Here is a 19,065-nt window from a genome sequence, read left to right as displayed (position 1 = left end):
AAAATGTTTTTAAAGCTTTTTGGTCCAAAGGTTGACTTTTTAAACCCCCTAGTAATATGTGTTTTTTTTGTCTTATGGAAGTTGAGTCATGGCAACTGGACTTAGTCTTCTATCTTGAAATGTTTTACCACTAGTCTGTGATTTCATCTGTCTGAGTGGTGGTGCAGGATTCAGTCTACATTTGTTTCCTCCAGATGGGTCAACCACATTCCTGCAAATGGATGGCTCGTTCAACCGAAATGTTCCAAGAAAGATTTTAAAGACCCACCTTGAAAAAGAAATGGTGTCATTTGGTGTTTTTAACATGTCCTTGTGGCCTTTTATTTTCCTGACGGAGAACATATATCAAGAAATTTAAGCTTAAAATTGGTTTTCTAAGTATTTCTTCATTCAAACCCTTGTTCATCAGGAGTAGACGAAAAAAGGCTGTTGTGAAAAGCTTATAGCTTTGACGTAGAATTTATAACTGCTAGCCACAAGCTCACTGCTCTGCCCCAATCTGTTGGATCCATTTGCAGACAAATAGATCCATGTACGTCTTTGTTTTCCTCGTCCGAGCTGCTGTCTGGCTCAAAACTGTACGTCTGGGTGGCTCCAATATAGTTCACCAATTTTCTTTCGCCGGAAATGTTAGGTTGGGGGTGTGAGGGGCTGTAAGTTAGCAGGAGAGCATGTAAACAGACGGATGGTGGGAAGTAGAGGCGGGTTCACTCAGCGCCAACAGTCCTGCCCACAACTGCGAGATGAATTTACAATGAACTCCTGCCACTCCGCAGAAACTATGTCCTAGAAAACAACACAGGTTTCATGGTTTTGACTAAAAATGGCATAATCATAATTAAAAAAAACACAGAACGATTTTAAAATAGCTCAATAGATGGTAGTAGTGAGACTATGACTCAACTTTAACATAAAAACATGTGGATCACTTAGGACCTTACCTGACTTAATGATATAGTGTTATGAAAGCTGCAAACAAGAATGTTTTAATGACTAAAAAAAGACCCAAAATGTTGGGAAACGTACATTCAAACCCATGTGACATTATTTTGACATGGCCTTATTGTCCCACAGTGTGAGTAATGAATGCTCAGAACACACTATTCTGTTCTTGGCAAAACTTTGATTCAAGTATTTGATCTGAGAAGCTGCATTTAAGTCCAAAATCTGGACCCACTACTCTTACATCTCATATATCTATAATAACCGGAGTCGAATCATTCAAACAAAACATTTTCAAACATCCCGGGTCACCCGTCATCCATCTGTAGACAGTCATACTCTCTGTTGAAGGGTCACTGTCATTACTCATTTAGAATTCAGGGAAACGGTTTCCCTGAACCTTCCATTTCCTGAAAAACTTCCATTTTTGCTTCATGTATGACTATTCTGCATGTGTGAAGCGACTCATCCCACAGATAAAAGTAGCACTCGATATTTAGAATTAAAAAAAAGTTTTTAAGCAATAGATCCCGACCATCAAAACCTGAAAACTTCTAGTTGCTGTATTTAAGTGCACTTTTATTCATCCACGTTAAACATCTCAAATAGTTTTTCAGCCCGTTGAATATAGCAGAAATAATAGTGTTAGTTATTTTTTATTTTTGACTTTTTTTAGGTGTAACTCTGAATATTTTTGTCTTTGTTTTGCAGGACCTGAAAAAGCCTTTTGACAAATCCTGGAAGGACTACGAAACAAAAGTGTAAGCTATGACAGCCTCTTGTTTTTATTTCTCAAATCTTTCAACTTTGTTGCATAAAACCCTTGAAGTAACCATTCGGAATTCTATTTATGTTCTCTGACATTGGAGCTTGTTTCTAATGAACAGAGAATTTGCTGTTTCTGCTGTTCTCTATTTGCAGCACCACCTTCTAAAATCTCCCCCAGTGATTTCTGTGAACACGTCCTCACGGTCATCTTTCCTCTTTTTTGCTGACTCTCCACTTTCTCTGTCCTTTTTTACCTTTGTGCATTCAGAGAGTCCATGTTTTGTCTAAAGATCTCATTTTCTTCTCCGGACTGTACAGCTGCAGTGCAGACTTTGAGGTCTGAGCGGTGCAACTATAGCCAAACTACGACTTTTTGACTCCAAAATGTCCTGTTTCTTGACCCCTGCATTGAAACGCTGCTCATCCAACCAATGGATTTCTTTAAGAATATAAATTTAAAGTTTAAAAATAAATTTAAAATAATTAGTTACTGCAGTTTTTGGCTGCTCACCTCATTTTAAATAAAGCTATCCTCTGCCTCATCAGTGTCAGACTCACAGATGGGCAGCATGGCTGAGATTTGTCCCTCCGTTAGACCTTGTTAGCTCTGATGATGTTGAAACGCTGTCAGGAATGAAGATTCATGTTTGAGTAGTGGAGTCTGTGAAACCCGGTTTAGCAAGTGGACTTAAACCAGCAGACAGGTTTATGACGAGGTTTTCCACTGGATCTGCATCAAATACAAACAATATTTCTGTAGTTTTTGTGTTAATGTAACTTTACATGCACTCAACATGACATAAAATATACTTTAAAAAAAAATAAGTCTATTTTTTCCCCTTTGTGAATTGCAGAAATATATTACAGAAGATTGAAGTCATAGAAAAATGTATTTACTGTTTTTCTATTTACAACAGTCAAAATGTCCCACCTGAAAAGCTATTTTATTTTTGTAAAGGATGTAGAAATGACCTTTTTAGGAGTTTTATCTTGTTTAGATATTGACACGTTTTCCTTTTCTTCCTCACAGAATGTAAAGCTTTTCTTTGATGAAATTGTGCTTTTTCTAATTTTTCATCGGGTGTGTTTTTGTTTGTGTGAAAGGTGTCTGCGTAAAACTAAAACACATGTAAATAATTGTATTAAAGACATTTTTTTTTCTTGATTTGGATGCAAACTTAACCTCAGCTGCTTAAAATCCAATGGTTTTAATGGGATCGCACTGTTTTAATTCCCAAACGAGCAGTGAAAATGATCATTAATGTGTCATGTTACTGTTTCTGTCAGGTTTTTATCAATTGGATGATTATAGTTCTGTTAAAACAGAACAACAAACCCCATACTTTATAAAAAAAAACACTATTTCCATTTATTGGTTTATGATTTAAAGTTTGTTTTAAGATTTAAAGCAAAGTGCAGGAAATGCACAAGAAGACGTAAGAAAATGTGTGTATTTGTATGGTAGAAGTTTGTGTTTTTGATAAAAGAAAACATGTTTCAACCATGTGCATCACATCTGCCTCCTCTTTAGCGTCCTTAAACAATCACTGGATAAATAAAAGCTGCAGGCGCTCATTTGGAAAACAGCATCCATGTTGTTGTTTAGTTTAAGAGTTGTTCTTCTGGTGGTGGCTCCCTCAATTTTATTTTAAGTTTTATTTATTCTTTTAAGGAAATAAAAAGCAGATGCCTCTTTAGAAAGAATAAAACTAAATATTTGGTTAATGTGGTAAATATTATAAAGCAGGAACAGCTTACTTTGACTTTTTTATTCATTTCTGTGCTAGGTCGAGCAATGGTATAGTCCATTTGTTAATACAGGAAGACTGTATGCTTTTTTTTAGCACCAAGATTGAGAAGGAGAAGAAGGAGCACGCCAGACAACACGGGATGATCCGGACAGAAATCAGTGGAGCAGAAATTGCAGAGGAGATGGAGAAAGAGAGAAGATTCTTCCAGCTGCAGATGTGTGAGGTCAGACTCCAAAACAACCCAACATTCATAGCTTCAGACGGAGAATTTTGCATATTTGCTTGTTCACATTTTCATTGAATGTGTTTTTTTTTACACGTTTAATGTTTTACTTTGAAAGGGAAGTATTTTTTTGCCTTGAAGAGAGGATAAATGAAGCATGTGAGAGAGCAGATATGAAACGTTCTGCCTCTGACTGAACCTGACCTGAACACTCCACTCCAATCTGTTTACAGTATCTCCTCAAAGTTAACGAGATCAAAATCAAGAAGGGGGTGGACTTGCTGCAGAACCTCATTAAGTACTTCTACGCTCAGTGCAAGTAAGACGCACAGATTAAATGGTAGTTTAAGAGGTTTATTCAGGTTTTTGAAAGCCACCTAAGTGTTTTTCTTTTCTTTTTTTTAATCCAGTTTTTTTCAGGATGGATTAAAAGCTGTGGACAACCTGAAACCTTCTATGGAGAAACTATCCACTGATTTGCAATCGGTAAAACCAGCATTTAAGGTTTTTTTTTTCTTTCTGGCAGAATTGCACTTTTTTGTCCTTTTTCTATTTTTAATTTTTAGATCAAGCAAGTCCAGGATGAGGAGAGGAAGCAGCTAACTCAGTTACGAGACGTCCTCAAGTCAGCTCTGCAGGTGGAGCAGAAGGAGGTACAACAGTCCTCAGACCTGCCATTGACAAAGAACAAGGCTGTGTGTTTACTCCAATCAGATTGCAATCTCTTTCTGCTTGTGTCAGTAACCCTGGAAAACCCAAGAACATTTTTCTTCTGCCCTTTAAAGTAATTGGACAATTTATTTTTGTCTGTTCGTTTTGGGTAGCAGCAATTAACCGTGTAAAAGCATAGAACACAACCAAAATAAAACCGTTTATAAAAACAGCAGCCACATTTGATCACCTGTGTTCTCCGGAGTTAATGGCATTAATGAAGAACTTTTACTTTATTTACACCAAAGTAAAAACCAAAAAGAAAAATCTTCCATGTGTTGTACTTATCTGAAGACGGTTTCCTTCTCTCTTTGCTGCCACTGCATTTTATAAAACAAGTCCAGGAGAGTAAGTGGATCTCTTGAAAAACTTTTCCCTGAATCTTGCTGTTTTCCATCTGTTGTTCCTTTTTTATCTTCTGTTTTAATTTACATTGATTGTGTTTCATTTAGCATTTCTTTTATTAACATAGTTTGCAGCCTTGATTAACAAAAGCATTTTTATTTTTACAATTATTCATTATTTACACATGCTATCCAGCAGAATATTTCATGATTGGATTTGATTTGATTTGATGTGGTTTATTATTCTGCTTATAAAAGCTTTTTTCTGAGGTCTTTGACAATCATCCTCTGCTAAAAGTCATTAAGTCATCAGTCTTTGTGTTCTCCTAATTCAGGAAAATATAACATTTGGGATTTGTTTTTGCCAGATTCAGCAACAAATATGTGGAAATTGACATTTAAATCACGAGTTTATAAAAGTTAAGCGCGTAGTGGCATGATTTTTGCAGTAACTTTTTTACTGCTGGGTTAAATCAGGACAGGTTGGTCTGTCTGTGAAACAGCTGAAGATGAGAAGCAGACGTAGATGATAAAACTACGTACAGCACCGCCCCGAATTCTGGCAGGAGTGGATAAAAAGAAAAAGACCCAAAAAGAAAAACAAAAAAACTCTGACTGCAGATTTTGGCTGCAGAATGTTTCTAAATGGGGAATAATAAAAACCTCTGAAGTTTATCTGTAGTTTTGGATCCTGCTACATGCCTTTTAATGTAGAAATTAAAAAAGAACGACTTGTAATTAATAAATATTTGCACTGGTTAAAAGCAGTATGTAGAAATCCCTGTGAACCAAAAAGCATGAATTAATAAAGGTTTGGTGGCGATTAGGTAAAAAATAAATAATAAAAACATTGGAAAAACATGAATGACAATTTTTGTTAACATTAAATGTGTTGCACTTGGTGGTTTTTCATGTGATGCTTATTATTTTGTAATTATTCTGCATGATTTTATTCAGGCGTAGACACATGAATGAGAAATCAGACCTAGTGTGCATTTTATTTTGAAACTTTTTTATTACCTTCATGCTTTGCACAAAATCATTCCAGAAACATTTTGCAATTCAATAGATATATATATATTTAGATCTAAGCTGAAAAAAAACCTTTCTTTCTCTTACTTGATTATCATTTGATTGTTTTCACCCGTTTCTCCAGGACTCCCAGGTTCGTCAGAGCACCACCTACAGTCTGCACCAGCCCCAGGGAAACAAGGAGCACGGCACTGAGCGCAGTGGCTTCCTCTTTAAGAAAAGTGATGGGTGAGCTTCTAAAACAGAGCCGCTTCAAAGAATCTGCACAAAAATGAACTCCAAATTTTCTTAGTTGAATTTGTGAAACATCTGTCTTCATTTTGCAGTTCAGAAATTGCTTTACATTTGTGTTTTTAACATTTTATTTTACTGTTTCCAGAAGGATCTTGGTGAAAATAAAAGAAAAAAACATGAGCAAAATAAGACTTTCTCCATACCTCTGAGTTTAATGCCCGTCTCCTTCCTCTGTTTGCGGCAGGTTAAGGAAGGTGTGGCAGAAAAGAAAGTGCGCCACAAAGAATGGATACCTCACCATCTCACACGGCACAGTAAGAAAACAATTCTGCTGTGTGTTCATTTTGTGGACAAGACAAAAACATTTTAAAAAGCGTGGAGGAAATCCTGTTTTCCAGCTTGACAATGATTCTAAACACATCCCTGGGCAACAAAGGAGTGAAAAGGCTTTAGCAAAATCTGCTTAGGTTTTGAAGTGGCCTCATCGGTCTCTAGACCTGAATCCAGTAGAGAATCTGTGAAAGGAATTAAAGTTTTGCTCTTTTACAACCCCAAAACATCACATCTCTTGAGAAGATCTGATGGGACAATGGACCAAAAATAGCAGCTAGAGTGTGCAGAAACCTGGTGAAGACCTACAGAAAACATTTGACCTCCATCATCAGGGTTGCATTACAAAGTAATGAAGTTACCTTTGGTAATTGACAAATAACTTTAATGATCAATAACCAATCCCTTATTTTCTGCACCATTATCGAAATACATTCTTTAACAGTCATAAAAAAAAACATTCTGCTTTGTGCCTGAAAAACTGCCTAGAATCTCAGAAAAGTTCAGTCCCATCCTTCTTACTTACTAATTTTTACGCTACAGTTGCTAACGGTGAAAACAGGAGAAAGCTGGTTACAGCTGATCTACACTTAAGCATTCTGCTTTAGTAGCGATTTGCTTTGTCTCACTGGTCGGTCGCACCAAACGATTCGTGACCTTTTGGTTCGATTCAAAGTTTGTATTTCTCCTCACACACGCTGTTTTAATCTCCCACAGGCAAACCGACCACCTGCTAAACTCAACCTGCTCACCTGCCAGGTGAAACACAACCCTGAGGAAAAGCGAAGCTTCGACCTCATATCACGTAAGTTCAGTCGATGCTTTCAACCAAGAACGTTTCTCATTTAGAATTTAAAAACTCAATAAAACTGAAGTTTTAAACCTTTTATGATGTTTTAATGCTAAGAGAAAAGGTTAATGGAGCCAATCAAATGAAAAACAAATTAAAAAAATTGAAAAAAAAATTAGAGCTTTAAAATGGTAAAACAATTTACAAAGTAGACCGCAGGATACTAAATGTTTAATTTTGTTTTTTTCATAGATGACAGAACATATCACTTTCAGGCTGAGGATGACCAGGACTGTCAGATGTAAGTCTTCCTTCCTTCATGTCAGTTTCAATGCATCCTGTTTACCACTTAAACCAACTTTAACACTGTTGCTGTAGCTCACCTGAAAGCCTTTGGAATGACTGACTCTGTTCTTCTCACTTTATTTCTACCTGCCTACAGCAGGGCTGTCCAAACTTTTTGCAAAGAGGGCCAGATTGGGTGAAGTGAAAATGTGTGAGGGCCAGGATTCTTTCAGCCCTTTTAATACTATTAAAAGACAAATTATCTATTTGCGTCATAAGTGCCTGTATCTTACATTAGCCTTACGGATACTTCCATGGGAATGCAAGACTCCTCTTAAGATGTGGCCACTCCTCTCTATGACCCTCCTGGACAACCCAAAAAACCTGCAGCACCCGTTCGGGTCAACCCCCATACGTGTGCATGTGACTGAAGCGTAACTTCTGTCCTGCAGCTGGATCTCCGTGCTTCAGAACAGTAAGGAGGAGGCCTTGAACCAGGCCTTCAAAGGGGACCAACACGTCGGGGAGAACAACATAGTGCAGGAGCTCACCAAAGCGATTCTGGCAGAAGTCAAGAGGATGACGGGGAACAACTTGTGCTGTGACTGCGGAGCGCCCAGTGAGCAACAAATATTTACTTGATAAAAGCTTTCTATGTTTATTGATCTACATTTTTTTAAAGATTGGAGACGCTTCACCAACAGAAAAAGAGCTCCCGCAAAGGATTTTATGAAAGGATAAGGAATAGATACGTGTTGGCATGTATACGTTCAAAACTGAGTGACGAGTAAAGCTGGGCTCTGCAGCAGAAACGGGTCCATGCAGAATCCTTTACACATGATGCAACGACAGCAGGTTGATGACTTCTCACAGTTCCCACAGAGATCTTTCTTAAAGAATATATTTTTATACTCTTTAGTGTTTAATTTCTAACTCAAGATCAGCCTCAAACGCATCATGAAACTTTGCTGGACAAAAACAAAGTCAGGATTTCCTGGTATCTTCCGTTACTATTTGCTCTAAAATCTATGGAGAAAATGCCTAATAAAAGATTTTCTAATCTGTGTCCAAACATGATTAAATGCTTTAAAAAGTCAACATCTTCATTTTTTAAAGTGTACATTTAACGGAAATAAATGTTAAAGATCTGAAAGAATAGGATTACACTTCAGTCTTTATGGCTAAGTTGGTTATCTTATATCCAGTTTTATCCTGTTTTTATTAAACGCACTGACAGATTGAGTCCTTGAGGTTCATTAAAACGCTGCTGTTTTCACACTGCATCCCAAATATATTTGTAAAATTAGGGGGGGGGAGGGGGGGCGTGCACATTGAGTCAGGATGGCAGAGTTCCCATGAGGACACAGTCAAATCATGTTTATTCATGGGTCTTTGCTCACGGTCATTGCTATTACACTCGGAAAAGTGTATAGAGAACAGATGTGGGAGATCCTTTCGTGTTTTGCTTGTTTTGTTTTTAATTTGATGCCTGGAATTCAAAAATAGTGAATACAATTTGTGTTTTGACCTTAACTGTCAAATGTTTGAGGATCCAGCTTTTCTTATAGACGCACAAATATTAGTTCTCCTCCCACATCACATGTGTCAAACTCAGAGCCCGGGGCCCAAATGTGGCCCACCTTGTTATTTTAGTTTTTAATTTCTTAAAATATTTTTTTTTAGTTGGTTACATATTATCTATGTGTAGCTGCAGTTGTAATTATTCAGTGTTTGCAGCTCTTATGTGTGTATGCAGACAAATTGTTGTCGTCAAACCATCAGTTGGTTGCAAGCCTTTTTTTGTAAAATGTTACACGTGTAATAAATGTTCTTTGCAGCTAGGTTTTATCTTATTTTTCTTTATTCACTTGGACAGTTTGATCGTGGATTTTAATAAGTGGACAAAATTTCAAAGGATTTATGCTAGAGTAACAAGCAAACAAATGTTTTCTATGCAAATGTAATTGTCACTTTAAAAAGTTATAATAAATAAATAATGAGTTATTTAAGATTAAGGAGTAGTTACATTTATTTTTCATTACATTTAGTTACATGTATAAGTTATATCTGGCCCTTTGAGGACAGCCACTATGCTGATGTGGCCCTCAGTGAAAATGAGTTTGACACCCCTGGTCTACATGAACCGTCTTGCTCACGATCTGCCCTCGTCTTTTTCCCAGACCCCACATGGCTCTCCACCAACCTGGGCATCCTCACCTGCATTGAATGTTCGGGGATCCACAGGGAGCTGGGGGTGCACTACTCTCGGATCCAGTCGCTCACGCTGGATGTCCTCAGCACCTCAGAGCTCTTGGTAAATCCCATCCAGCCTGTTGTCTTTAAAGACCCACGCCTAACATTTTTAATCTATTGTTAAAGGTTCCCAGTTGTCTTATAATAATGATCATGCCGTTTTTAGCCCAAAAAAATCCTGTGTTGTTTTCTAAGACATAGTTTCTGCAGAACGGCAATAGTTTCTTAGAAATTTGCCTCTGAGTTGCGGTGCAACTGTTGGTGCGGAGGTAAAGTTGCGAGAACTGACAAGAAAGATCAGATGACAATTTTTTCCTTAAGTTGATTTTCAGTTTATTGTTTTTTTTAAATCACCTTTTAGTGCAAATATTTCAAATGTGGAATTAAAAGCCTCCGGCCACAACCACCGCTTTCAGACATGACCGCTGCTTCCCGCTTGAGGCTGTTAACCTCCACCAATGACTTCAGAATTAATTGTTGCAGCAGAGAGAATGATTTATCAGGGAAATGAACCGCTTGTGTTCTTCACAGCTGGCCAAGAATGTGGGGAATGCGGGCTTTAACGAAATTATGGAGGCCCGCTTAAGTGCCGAAAATGTGATGAAACCCAACCCAGCCAGTGACATGTAAGCAGCCCACAACACTATTCCTCTTTCTCTGACTCCATTCTAGATGAAAACCTAACCTTCTAGACTAGGGGTGTGACGATAACCGCATCACCGCACTTTTTTTATGTGAAAAGTCTGCACATGGTGCATATAATACACACATTAAACACATTCATCTTGGCTGATAATTTACTTTTTCTGCTAGTCCTGTGTTCAGACTTCAAGGGTTTCTGGGGGAAACCTTTTATTAGTGTTCTCCTTCACTACCTGCGCAGCGCCTCTCACTCCCTCTACGCTGCACGCGGCGCGCTCACACTACTTACCCACACACGCGTGCGGTTTCAGCAGCAAACACACATCCTCGTTCTACAAGAGTAGGCTTCGCGAGGAAATACGACATATTTACCGCGTTCTAATTAATAATTTCCATCGTATTCATTTCCATTACAAGCTCTGTGCGTTGGTGAGTGTGCGACGCCGGAGGATTTTGTGTTGAGGGGGGGGGGCGTTGTTACTGTTCTCCTTCCCTCTGTAACACCAAACATGAACGCGCACTGTTCAATGAATATCACTACATGTTTTGTTTGAGAACTATTTTGTGCAGTGCAACGTTACGTGTCTGTATAAACAAAGGCGGAGCCTCCTGCCCCGCGTTCTTCATGGGTGTCAGGCTTAATGGCGACACTGCGCCCCCTGCTGGTTCATCTCTGCGGTGATCAAAAATCCCACATAGTCACAGCTCTATTCTAGACCCTTTATCGAGACATTTTCATGGACTCATTCATTTTATTGCAGTGGTCCCTCACTATTTTGCAGGTCACTTTTTGTGATTGTGCCTTTTTTTTTTTTTTTTGCAGTGCAATTTTACCTCCTGGTTGACTGTAAACCATTGTCAATCAATCTGTGCCATGTCTCCTGCCCAGAATACGTGCAATTTGCCAAATCTACATAGATGTTCAGATCGTTGGTTTAGTTATTTAATACTGGACATATTTTTCTACAAAGGTTGCATTTTAAGATTTAAAATGAGAGAGAAAAGTGTGTCAGTCTGAGAAAAGTGTATTAGGTGTGTATTGAGGAGCTTTACAGCCTTAAAACATCTTTAATTGTTGGAAAAAATATAGATGACCACTTTGCAAATTTACTGCAATAAACAACTGTTTCTCTTTTGATAAAGGTTTTTTTGTATTTTGTGTATCGCTTTTTAAGGATTTATTTGACAAATAAGCCCAGATGATGTCAATATTACAATAATATATTACAAGACTTTTTTAATTCAATTAAAAAACAATATTGCTGCATTGGGTTAAAGAATGGGGACTTTTTTATGGAATGCATCAATTAGGCTTCCCTCTAAAGAATATAAAAATATAAAATCCTTCCTCTCAAATATTTTATTTTTCTGTTTCATATTTCTTGGAGGTTTTCATCTTTTTTTTTGTTTGTTAATGTTATTCTCCAGGATCAGTCAGTATGAGTCAACACACCCTAAATTTCATCCGTCGGTCACCTATTGTCATTATTTAAAAACAGCTGAAATAGTTCCTGGAATGATTTGGACTGGAAACTTGAAACCGATTTTTGTATTGAAATAAAAATCATTTTTGGGGGGGGGGGGATCTTTGCTTTGTGGTGATCAGGCAGGCGAGAAAAGACTTCATCATAGCCAAATACACGGAGAAGCGTTTTGCCAAAAAGCAATGTTTGGACCCGGCGTCGCGCCTCCACACGCTGTGTGAAGCCGTGAAGGCGCGAGACATCTTCTCCCTCATCCAGGTCTACGCTGAGGGAGTTGACCTCATGGAGCCCATACCTCTTGCTAACGGACATGTAAGGATGAGATTGATGGTGTTTTTTTTCATCTATATCTTCTGTAAAAATGTTAACAAATGGTTTTGTGTTTTTAGGAGCAAGGGGAGACGGCCCTCCATCTAGCAGTCAGGCTGGTGGATAGAACGTCTCTTCACATCGTCGACTTCCTCACTCAGAACAGGTAAAGCAGGACGAAGAAAGGAAAGCTACATTTATCCAGTAACCATAAGAGGCCATTTTCTGGTTAAATTTCCTCTTATTTTCTTGTGATTTTTCTCCAAAGAAGAAACGATTTTTGAGGAACATTTCATTTCTACTGAAGTTTAATCAATTTAAATGTTGGTTTTTTTTTTTTGTCTTCACTGGTTGGATTTGAAATTCTTTCCTCTCTGTTTGGGTTCAGTTTAAATTTGGATAAGCAGACCGCCAAAGGCAGCACGGCGCTCCACTACTGCTGCCTGACCGACAACAGCGAATGTCTGAAGCTGCTGCTCCGAGGAAAAGCCTCCATAGACATTGGTGAGAAAACATCCCAGGAGCTAAAGGGCTTTTTTCTCTGCACTTTGTTTTTAGAAATCAGCCACAAAAAAACAACAAATTTCTTTTAGAGAATATTTCAATTTGTAATTGAAGAAAAGTTTCACTTGCATTCTGCTTCCAGACTGAAATATTTTTTTTTCATTTTCAAAATAAAATAAAAAAACTTTCTCTTTTTTGTTTTGGAAAATGGACCTAATCGCTTAACCTTAAAGAAATTTCAAAAATGTAAAAATGGTTTCTTCCAAGCTGTCTGTTTTTATGTTTTAGATTCTACATTTGTTGTAAAACGATGGTTTTGAATTATCACGCTTTATTCTGCTCCTCCCATGTTTTTTTTTTCCAGTTTTAGTCTCTCACGCCTCTCCAAATATTTCGACTTTAATTCCCAGACGTTCAGTCTTTGCCCACTTTTTCTCACCCTTTGAATCTTTCTGTTCGGCTCTGAAATCAGCACAACATCCTGATAAAAGAAAGAAGAAGAAAAAACACGGGGGGCACGGAGAGACGGCTGTGTGGGAAATGCTTTAATTACACGCTGCTCGTGTCACAGCGGAAAGTGGAGACAAAATGGGCCGTGTGTTTTTCTCTGGCGCCGTGTGTGGATACAACACTGATTACACGTTTCCGCTGTCTTCTCCTTCAGCTAATGAAGCCGGGGAGACGCCGCTGGATATCGCTCGGAGGCTCAGACACCTGCAGTGCGAGGAGCTGGTGAGCAACCCCCTAAAAAAACCAAGAATAAATAAAAACATCACATCCTGCGCCCGGCGCAGCCTTTGACCCTCCGTACACGCTCTCCTTCGTTTGTGCTGCAGCTGAACCAAGCGCTGGCAGGAAAGTTCAATGGCCACGTCCACGTGGAATACGAGTGGCGTCTGCAGCACGAGGATCTGGATGAGAGCGATGAAGATCTGGATGAAAAAGTGGGTGGCAGTTTTTTACGTTTATACTTAAAATTGTTATTACGATCCAAACAAAATGAATCCTTTCGTTGTACACTGCAAAACCTGAAAAAAAAGAAAAGGATCCAAGAAAATCACTAGAAAGTCGTAAAATGTTCCGTCAATGCAGCAAATAATTTTTACTTAAGACATCTGATGTATCAAAATCTAGAAACGAGGAGTTTCACACAAACATTAAAAATGGGAAAAATAAGCAAAAAACCCAAGTTTGATTGACCTTTGACTTCAGGAAGAGGGTGCCATCTTGAATAAAAAAAACACTCCGTACCAGCTACAAATTTAAATTCCCAGAGTTTTTAACCTACTGCTTCCAAACTCATCAAACATTACTGTGAAGCTACTTAGTAAAAAAGTTTGAAATTTAAGATTTGTCGATTTTTTAACGGCAGCAGCGCGGTGAGCTCACAAAAGTGGCATTCCCCTGCTGCTTGCATATTTTTTGCCGAAATATTGTGAAAATGTAATACATAAATCATTGGCTCAAGCTGGAAAAACACGATATACGAGTATATTAGGAATGGGGTTCACAAAAAAAAACCTCTGTTGCCAAGGAAATCCAAAGTTTAGTTTTGCTGATTTTTCTACAAATTACATTGACCTGTTCGCGAACCTCAGGCGGCCAAAGCATAAAATGGTTGCTATGGAGATGAAGTCAATAGAAAAGCTGCCATTTTGAAAAAAGAAACGTTTTTTTTTTTTTTTTTTATGAATTTGTCTCCGACCAGGGTGGCAGAGGCAGAAGGGGAGAGTGAGTAGCATGTGAGCAGGTAAAAATGGGGTAACGGGGAAGGGGTAAGGACAGGTACCCCCTGCAGGCCATGCAACGCTGCTCACAGCTTTAATTTTGATTACAGTGACAAAAAACATAAATATACTCATTGTACAAAAAATGTGAAAGAATGAGTTAATGGTCTTAGTACAAGTTAATAAGTCCTCATAAAACTACACTTATTCTTAGAACATATCTAAATTTTTGTTTCCAAAATAATGACAATAAAATGAAGATTTTCTATTGTCAAGATTAGGAAGTAAAAGATTTTTTACTTATTATAATGATAATTTTCTTATTTTTAGATCCTAGACAGAAATTCTCAGCTGTGCTAACTTATAGGAAAAGTCTGAAAGCTGTAGAGCAGACCTGACATAAAACCTGGTCAAATATTTGCAAGTATCAAATAGTTTGCATTTTTCGAGCTGTGATGGAAAAAAAGTGAGAGTCTTCTTCCAGCCTTTTCTAAATTTTGAATTTCAGTCAGCAGCAAAGACGTGAGTTCAAAGAGAAAAAAAACAGACGACTTAAAAAAAACTGTTTTACAAAGACAAAATTTATATTTGACACCATATTCATGATAAATAAAGCAGAATGGCACAAACACATACGTGCAATTTAACCCTAGTAATTTTGGTTGAATAAGATTTAATGTTAAACTCGATTGTCTTACACATTTAAACATATCTATTTTCAACTTTTTTTAAATTGAGAGAACAAAAATCATTGAAGGTGAAGCCAAAGTGCCGACTTTGAACAATCTGAGTCAGATTAACAACCCACCATGTGACTAAACAAGCAGGTTTTGTCTCCAAGACGTCTACAGAGACTAAAGGTGAGTTATTTTGTGCTTGGCATTAAAAACCTCTCAACCGCATTTCATTTTGTGAGGCTTAGTCTCAAATCATCTGTGTTTGCAACTTATTTAAAAAAAAAAAAGGAAAAATGACAGAGTTTTGGTGTAATCGCGTGAAAAATCCAGTCTCACCTCACATGAACCCTGGTTATGGCGTAACAAGCTTAACCGACCCTGGAAACTGGGTAAATCCCTGCAGCAGAAATAGTTTTTGTGCTTTTTCTTCTTCTATTAGTGTTTCTAACCATTTTAGGTCATTAGCATAAACCGAAACAGTTTTTTACATTCATAAAGTTGGTTGCTGAGCATTGCACATACATTCTGGAACATATTTATTTGGTATTTACATTATTTTATGTATTCATACTTTCTTATCATTTATTTGATTTGATTCTTTCTTTATTTATATTTTTAAGGCACTCTTTAGTGATTTTTAGCCATCCATGAAGGTTTATTGATTTAGCTAGTTAATAATTTTTTTTGTTTTCTTTTTCTGTATTTTAATTTTTCCACATGTGGATCCTCCACAGCCGTGATCAAGCCTCCTTAGGGATCAGGGCCGCTGCAGTGGGATCTCCCAGCTCTCACTGGGGATCCTGTGGGCGCGTCCTCTATGAACATGAGTGGGGTGGTCTCTGGTGTGGACAGGTCCCCACAATATTTTCCCTGCTTTAATAGCAAGGCACATATTATTTATGAATCATTTTATGCTTTATTGTGTGTGTGTGTGTGTGTGTGGGTGGGTGGGGGGGGGGTATTGGGTGTGTTTTTATTATTTTTGTGTGGGTGAAGGTCTTTGTTTTTTCTTTTGGTGTTTAAGTTGAAAGCTCTTTTTACCGTGTAAAGCACATTGTTTTACATCTGTGTATGAAAAGTCCTTTATAAATAAAGTTTGAGCTGATTAGGATGGATCTGCAGTCGGCGTTTTCCCCTCAGTGTGAGCTTTGTCGAGTCCCGCAGGACCGTCTCTGTTGGTCTCAGCACATTAATGCTCTAAAAAAGCTCTTATTCTGGGCAATATTTTCTGAAATCTTCAAAGAAAATTTCAGGAGAGAAGTCAGCAGATGTTAATGGTGGCGTATCCTTTATCCCCCCCCCCGACTCGTCCAGCCCAGCCCTCTCCGGCGAGACGAGCGCCCGGTCAGCTGTTACACCCCCAGCAGTAACTCCCACCCCCCGTCCTCGGTGGGATCCGCAGGCCGGGATCCTAAGGACAAGCAGCGCTCCTACATGCCCAGCATGGTCAACAATGAGACCTACGGCGCCGTACTCGACGCCGGCTCCACCCAGCCCGCCGCTTCTGGTCCTCCACTCCCCCCGAGGAACTTGGGTAAGTCAGAAAAGGGTTGTTTTGTTTTAAAGTAAGTCATCTAAAGTGAAGGTTTTTCATCCTTAGAGTTGGTTTTATACCACAATACTTGATGCCTCTCTAACATTCTTGTCCAGAATGTTTTTTTAGAGGCGTTTAACGGGTCCAAACCTCTCAAACCGGTTAGACTTAGAAATAAACTCCTCCCCTTTTCCATCTCCTGTAGGCCAGTTATCTGCTCTGGGAGGGATCGGTCAGCCGTCTGCATCCAGCGGCTGGAAGTCGGGTCCATTAGACATGGTGGGCCGTCAGAGGTCATCCTCTGACCCCCCCAACATGCACCCTCCCATCCCTCCTTTGAGGCTCACTTCAAATGCAGGTAAGGTTTGTTTGGTCACAATCAGGATGCAGAACGTATTTCTTTAGATGAACTAGTAACGTTTCTCCATGAACCAACACCTGAAACTAAAAGAACATTCTGGGGGGAAAAAATGTAAATGTCACTCATAGCTTTAGCTTTTGTTAAGATTAGGGGCTTTGATCTGGCATTTAAAATTTCAAGACAGCTAAAAAAGAAAAAGGTTGAATTTTTTTAACATTTACAACATTTTAAATACGAAAGCTTAAAAAACAGAAACTTAAAAAATGAAAGAAATGATCTTTACACCCATTTTGTCTGTTTTCATGTACCACATGTAGACATTTCTACACTTTTCTAAATAAAAGTCAAGCCCTCGTTCACTCATTTGCTGAACTGGGACTTAAATGCAACACGATTGCATACAATACAACACACTGGTATTTTCTATGGGTTTTATATGACTAAAATAGAGTTATTGTTGAAATTAAACTTCCTATTTTGTTACTGTTTGGTTCAGGCTTGGCTCATCCTCTTGCAGGAAAGATGGAGACCATGAACCTCCAGGCCAAATCTGGTCAGGGTCCTCCTGGGTCCAGAGGTGTGCCCCCCAAATCTCCTGCTGGGTAAGATCCTTAAAAAATAGAAAATTAAAACCAAGATTTTACTTTAGTCTCACTGCTTGTGACTTACCACAATATTTATTTTTGTTGATGAGTTTTGATTTGTTTGTCTCCACACTAAGCCTCATCGTTTGTTTGTTTTTAATTTCCTGGTCTCCCTCAGTTCTTCTAGACTTAATAAATAAAGAATATTAGGGAGGTTGTCTGTCTCCTTTTATGTGTGCCACTCTTCTTTTTCCTTTTTCAGGAACGACAAAAGCTTCAGTCGAGGTTTCCTGACAGAGTCTCGAGAAAGAGCAGGTGAGTTCAGGGACGAGTGGAGCCGCTCAGACGTCGCAGCGTCTGCCAGAGTTGGATGATAATCGCATCTCATGTTCCCTCAGGAAGCATGGAAAGTGTTCTTCTCACGTAATTTCCCTTTTCCTGTTCCAGCTAAGGAAGTTCCAGGATGCCCTCAGAACTCTGTGGGTCAGTCTCCGCCTCCAGCCCCCATGCCAAGGAAAGCCTTCCCTGTGAGTTCCTGTTCCTGACGTTTGGATGATCCCTTCTCGCCTCTTCACAGTTTTTTCCCGTTGCCGTCTTTCCAATCAGTTTTTATTCTCTTCTCCTGAAGTACATTTCCAATTTCTCTGTTTTCATTTCATCTTCACCTTTTGATTTCTTTCATCTCAAGTTCTATAAAAAAATGATATATTAAATAATATTCTACTTTTAGTAAATCCAGATTTTATTATTACTTTAATGATTAAATTGGGATTAAACAAAGATGTTTTCTATGGTTTCCCTTTACAAACATGAAAACGCTGATATTTTTAAAAAATTGAGCTTAGCTTCAGTTAAACACAACTAATAACACAATCAAGTTTGAATCACACTAAAAAATGTTAACAATTTTCCTTTTTTGGGAGAAAAAATGTTTATACACCTGGACTGAACACTTAAAAAATCTTCTTTGGGTTCTTTCAGTTAGAAATTGATTTAGTATTTTCTGTTTTAAATGAGGAGAAAATTTCAGAAAAGTACATTAAAAACAATCTTTCTGTACTCTTTTTGTTTAAAATGCATAACACTGACAAGTAGAGAATGAATGCGCCGCACTGTTTCAACTAAACACTATTCCCAAGTGTGAGGCAGGGGGGCGGTAGGATCATGGTTGAGGCCTGTGTGGCTTTCCTGGGCTTAAAACATTAGAAAAATGAAATTTGAAGATGATTCAGTTCATTTTAAAGTGTTAAATCAAAAATGTCTTCTATGTTCAAAGTATTTTGAAGGGTTCCCACTTTGTGGACTGAACATTTTGTTTGTTTCATTCTTGTGCTTCAGAAGCAGAAACCAAAACGAGTGAAAGCCATTTACAACTGTGTGGCTGATAACCCGGACGAGCTGACCTTCTCTGAAGGCGAGGTGATCGTGGTGGACGGAGAGGAGGACCAGGAGTGGTGGGTCAGTGTCTCAGAGTTTGATCTGCACAACGCGTTCCCAGCCCACACCAGCCCAGTCTGTAGTTCAGGACGTGTTTGCCGGCGCGCTGTGTCGCCATAGCAGCACACAGCAGAAAAATCTAT

General features: G+C 38.5%; 1 protein-coding gene across 2 annotated transcripts in view; it reads left to right on the top strand.

Moving 5' to 3' along the window:
• The window catches only part of asap2a (ArfGAP with SH3 domain, ankyrin repeat and PH domain 2a), a 63,392-nt gene that overhangs the window by 41,014 nt on the left and 3,313 nt on the right, over window positions 1-19,065 (top strand). The window contains exons 5-27 of one of the 2 annotated variants that reach the window (XM_078940333.1): window positions 1,654-1,703; window positions 3,555-3,684; window positions 3,918-4,003; window positions 4,095-4,170; window positions 4,251-4,337; window positions 5,896-5,999; window positions 6,250-6,319; window positions 7,053-7,140; window positions 7,378-7,426; window positions 7,863-8,029; window positions 9,591-9,724; window positions 10,195-10,289; window positions 11,912-12,101; window positions 12,179-12,264; window positions 12,487-12,602; window positions 13,267-13,334; window positions 13,439-13,546; window positions 16,321-16,540; window positions 16,746-16,898; window positions 17,419-17,503; window positions 17,748-17,800; window positions 17,933-18,012; window positions 18,824-18,943. In XM_078940333.1, the coding sequence (XP_078796459.1) occupies window positions 1,654-1,703; window positions 3,555-3,684; window positions 3,918-4,003; window positions 4,095-4,170; window positions 4,251-4,337; window positions 5,896-5,999; window positions 6,250-6,319; window positions 7,053-7,140; window positions 7,378-7,426; window positions 7,863-8,029; window positions 9,591-9,724; window positions 10,195-10,289; window positions 11,912-12,101; window positions 12,179-12,264; window positions 12,487-12,602; window positions 13,267-13,334; window positions 13,439-13,546; window positions 16,321-16,540; window positions 16,746-16,898; window positions 17,419-17,503; window positions 17,748-17,800; window positions 17,933-18,012; window positions 18,824-18,943 (2,415 nt within the window). Of the gene's footprint in view, window positions 1-1,653; window positions 1,704-3,554; window positions 3,685-3,917; window positions 4,004-4,094; window positions 4,171-4,250; window positions 4,338-5,895; window positions 6,000-6,249; window positions 6,320-7,052; window positions 7,141-7,377; window positions 7,427-7,862; window positions 8,030-9,590; window positions 9,725-10,194; window positions 10,290-11,911; window positions 12,102-12,178; window positions 12,265-12,486; window positions 12,603-13,266; window positions 13,335-13,438; window positions 13,547-16,320; window positions 16,541-16,745; window positions 16,899-17,397; window positions 17,504-17,747; window positions 17,801-17,932; window positions 18,013-18,823; window positions 18,944-19,065 lie in introns of both variants that reach the window. The other variant, XM_023951827.2, reaches the window with a different exon arrangement.

Source organism: Oryzias latipes, chromosome 22, assembly GCF_053564925.1.
Source record: "Oryzias latipes strain Hd-rR chromosome 22, Olatipes_Hd-rR_3.1".
Classification (NCBI taxonomy): domain Eukaryota; kingdom Metazoa; phylum Chordata; class Actinopteri; order Beloniformes; family Adrianichthyidae; genus Oryzias; species Oryzias latipes.
Note: the sequence above shows the minus strand (reverse complement) of the source record. Positions and strands in the feature narration are given on the sequence as shown.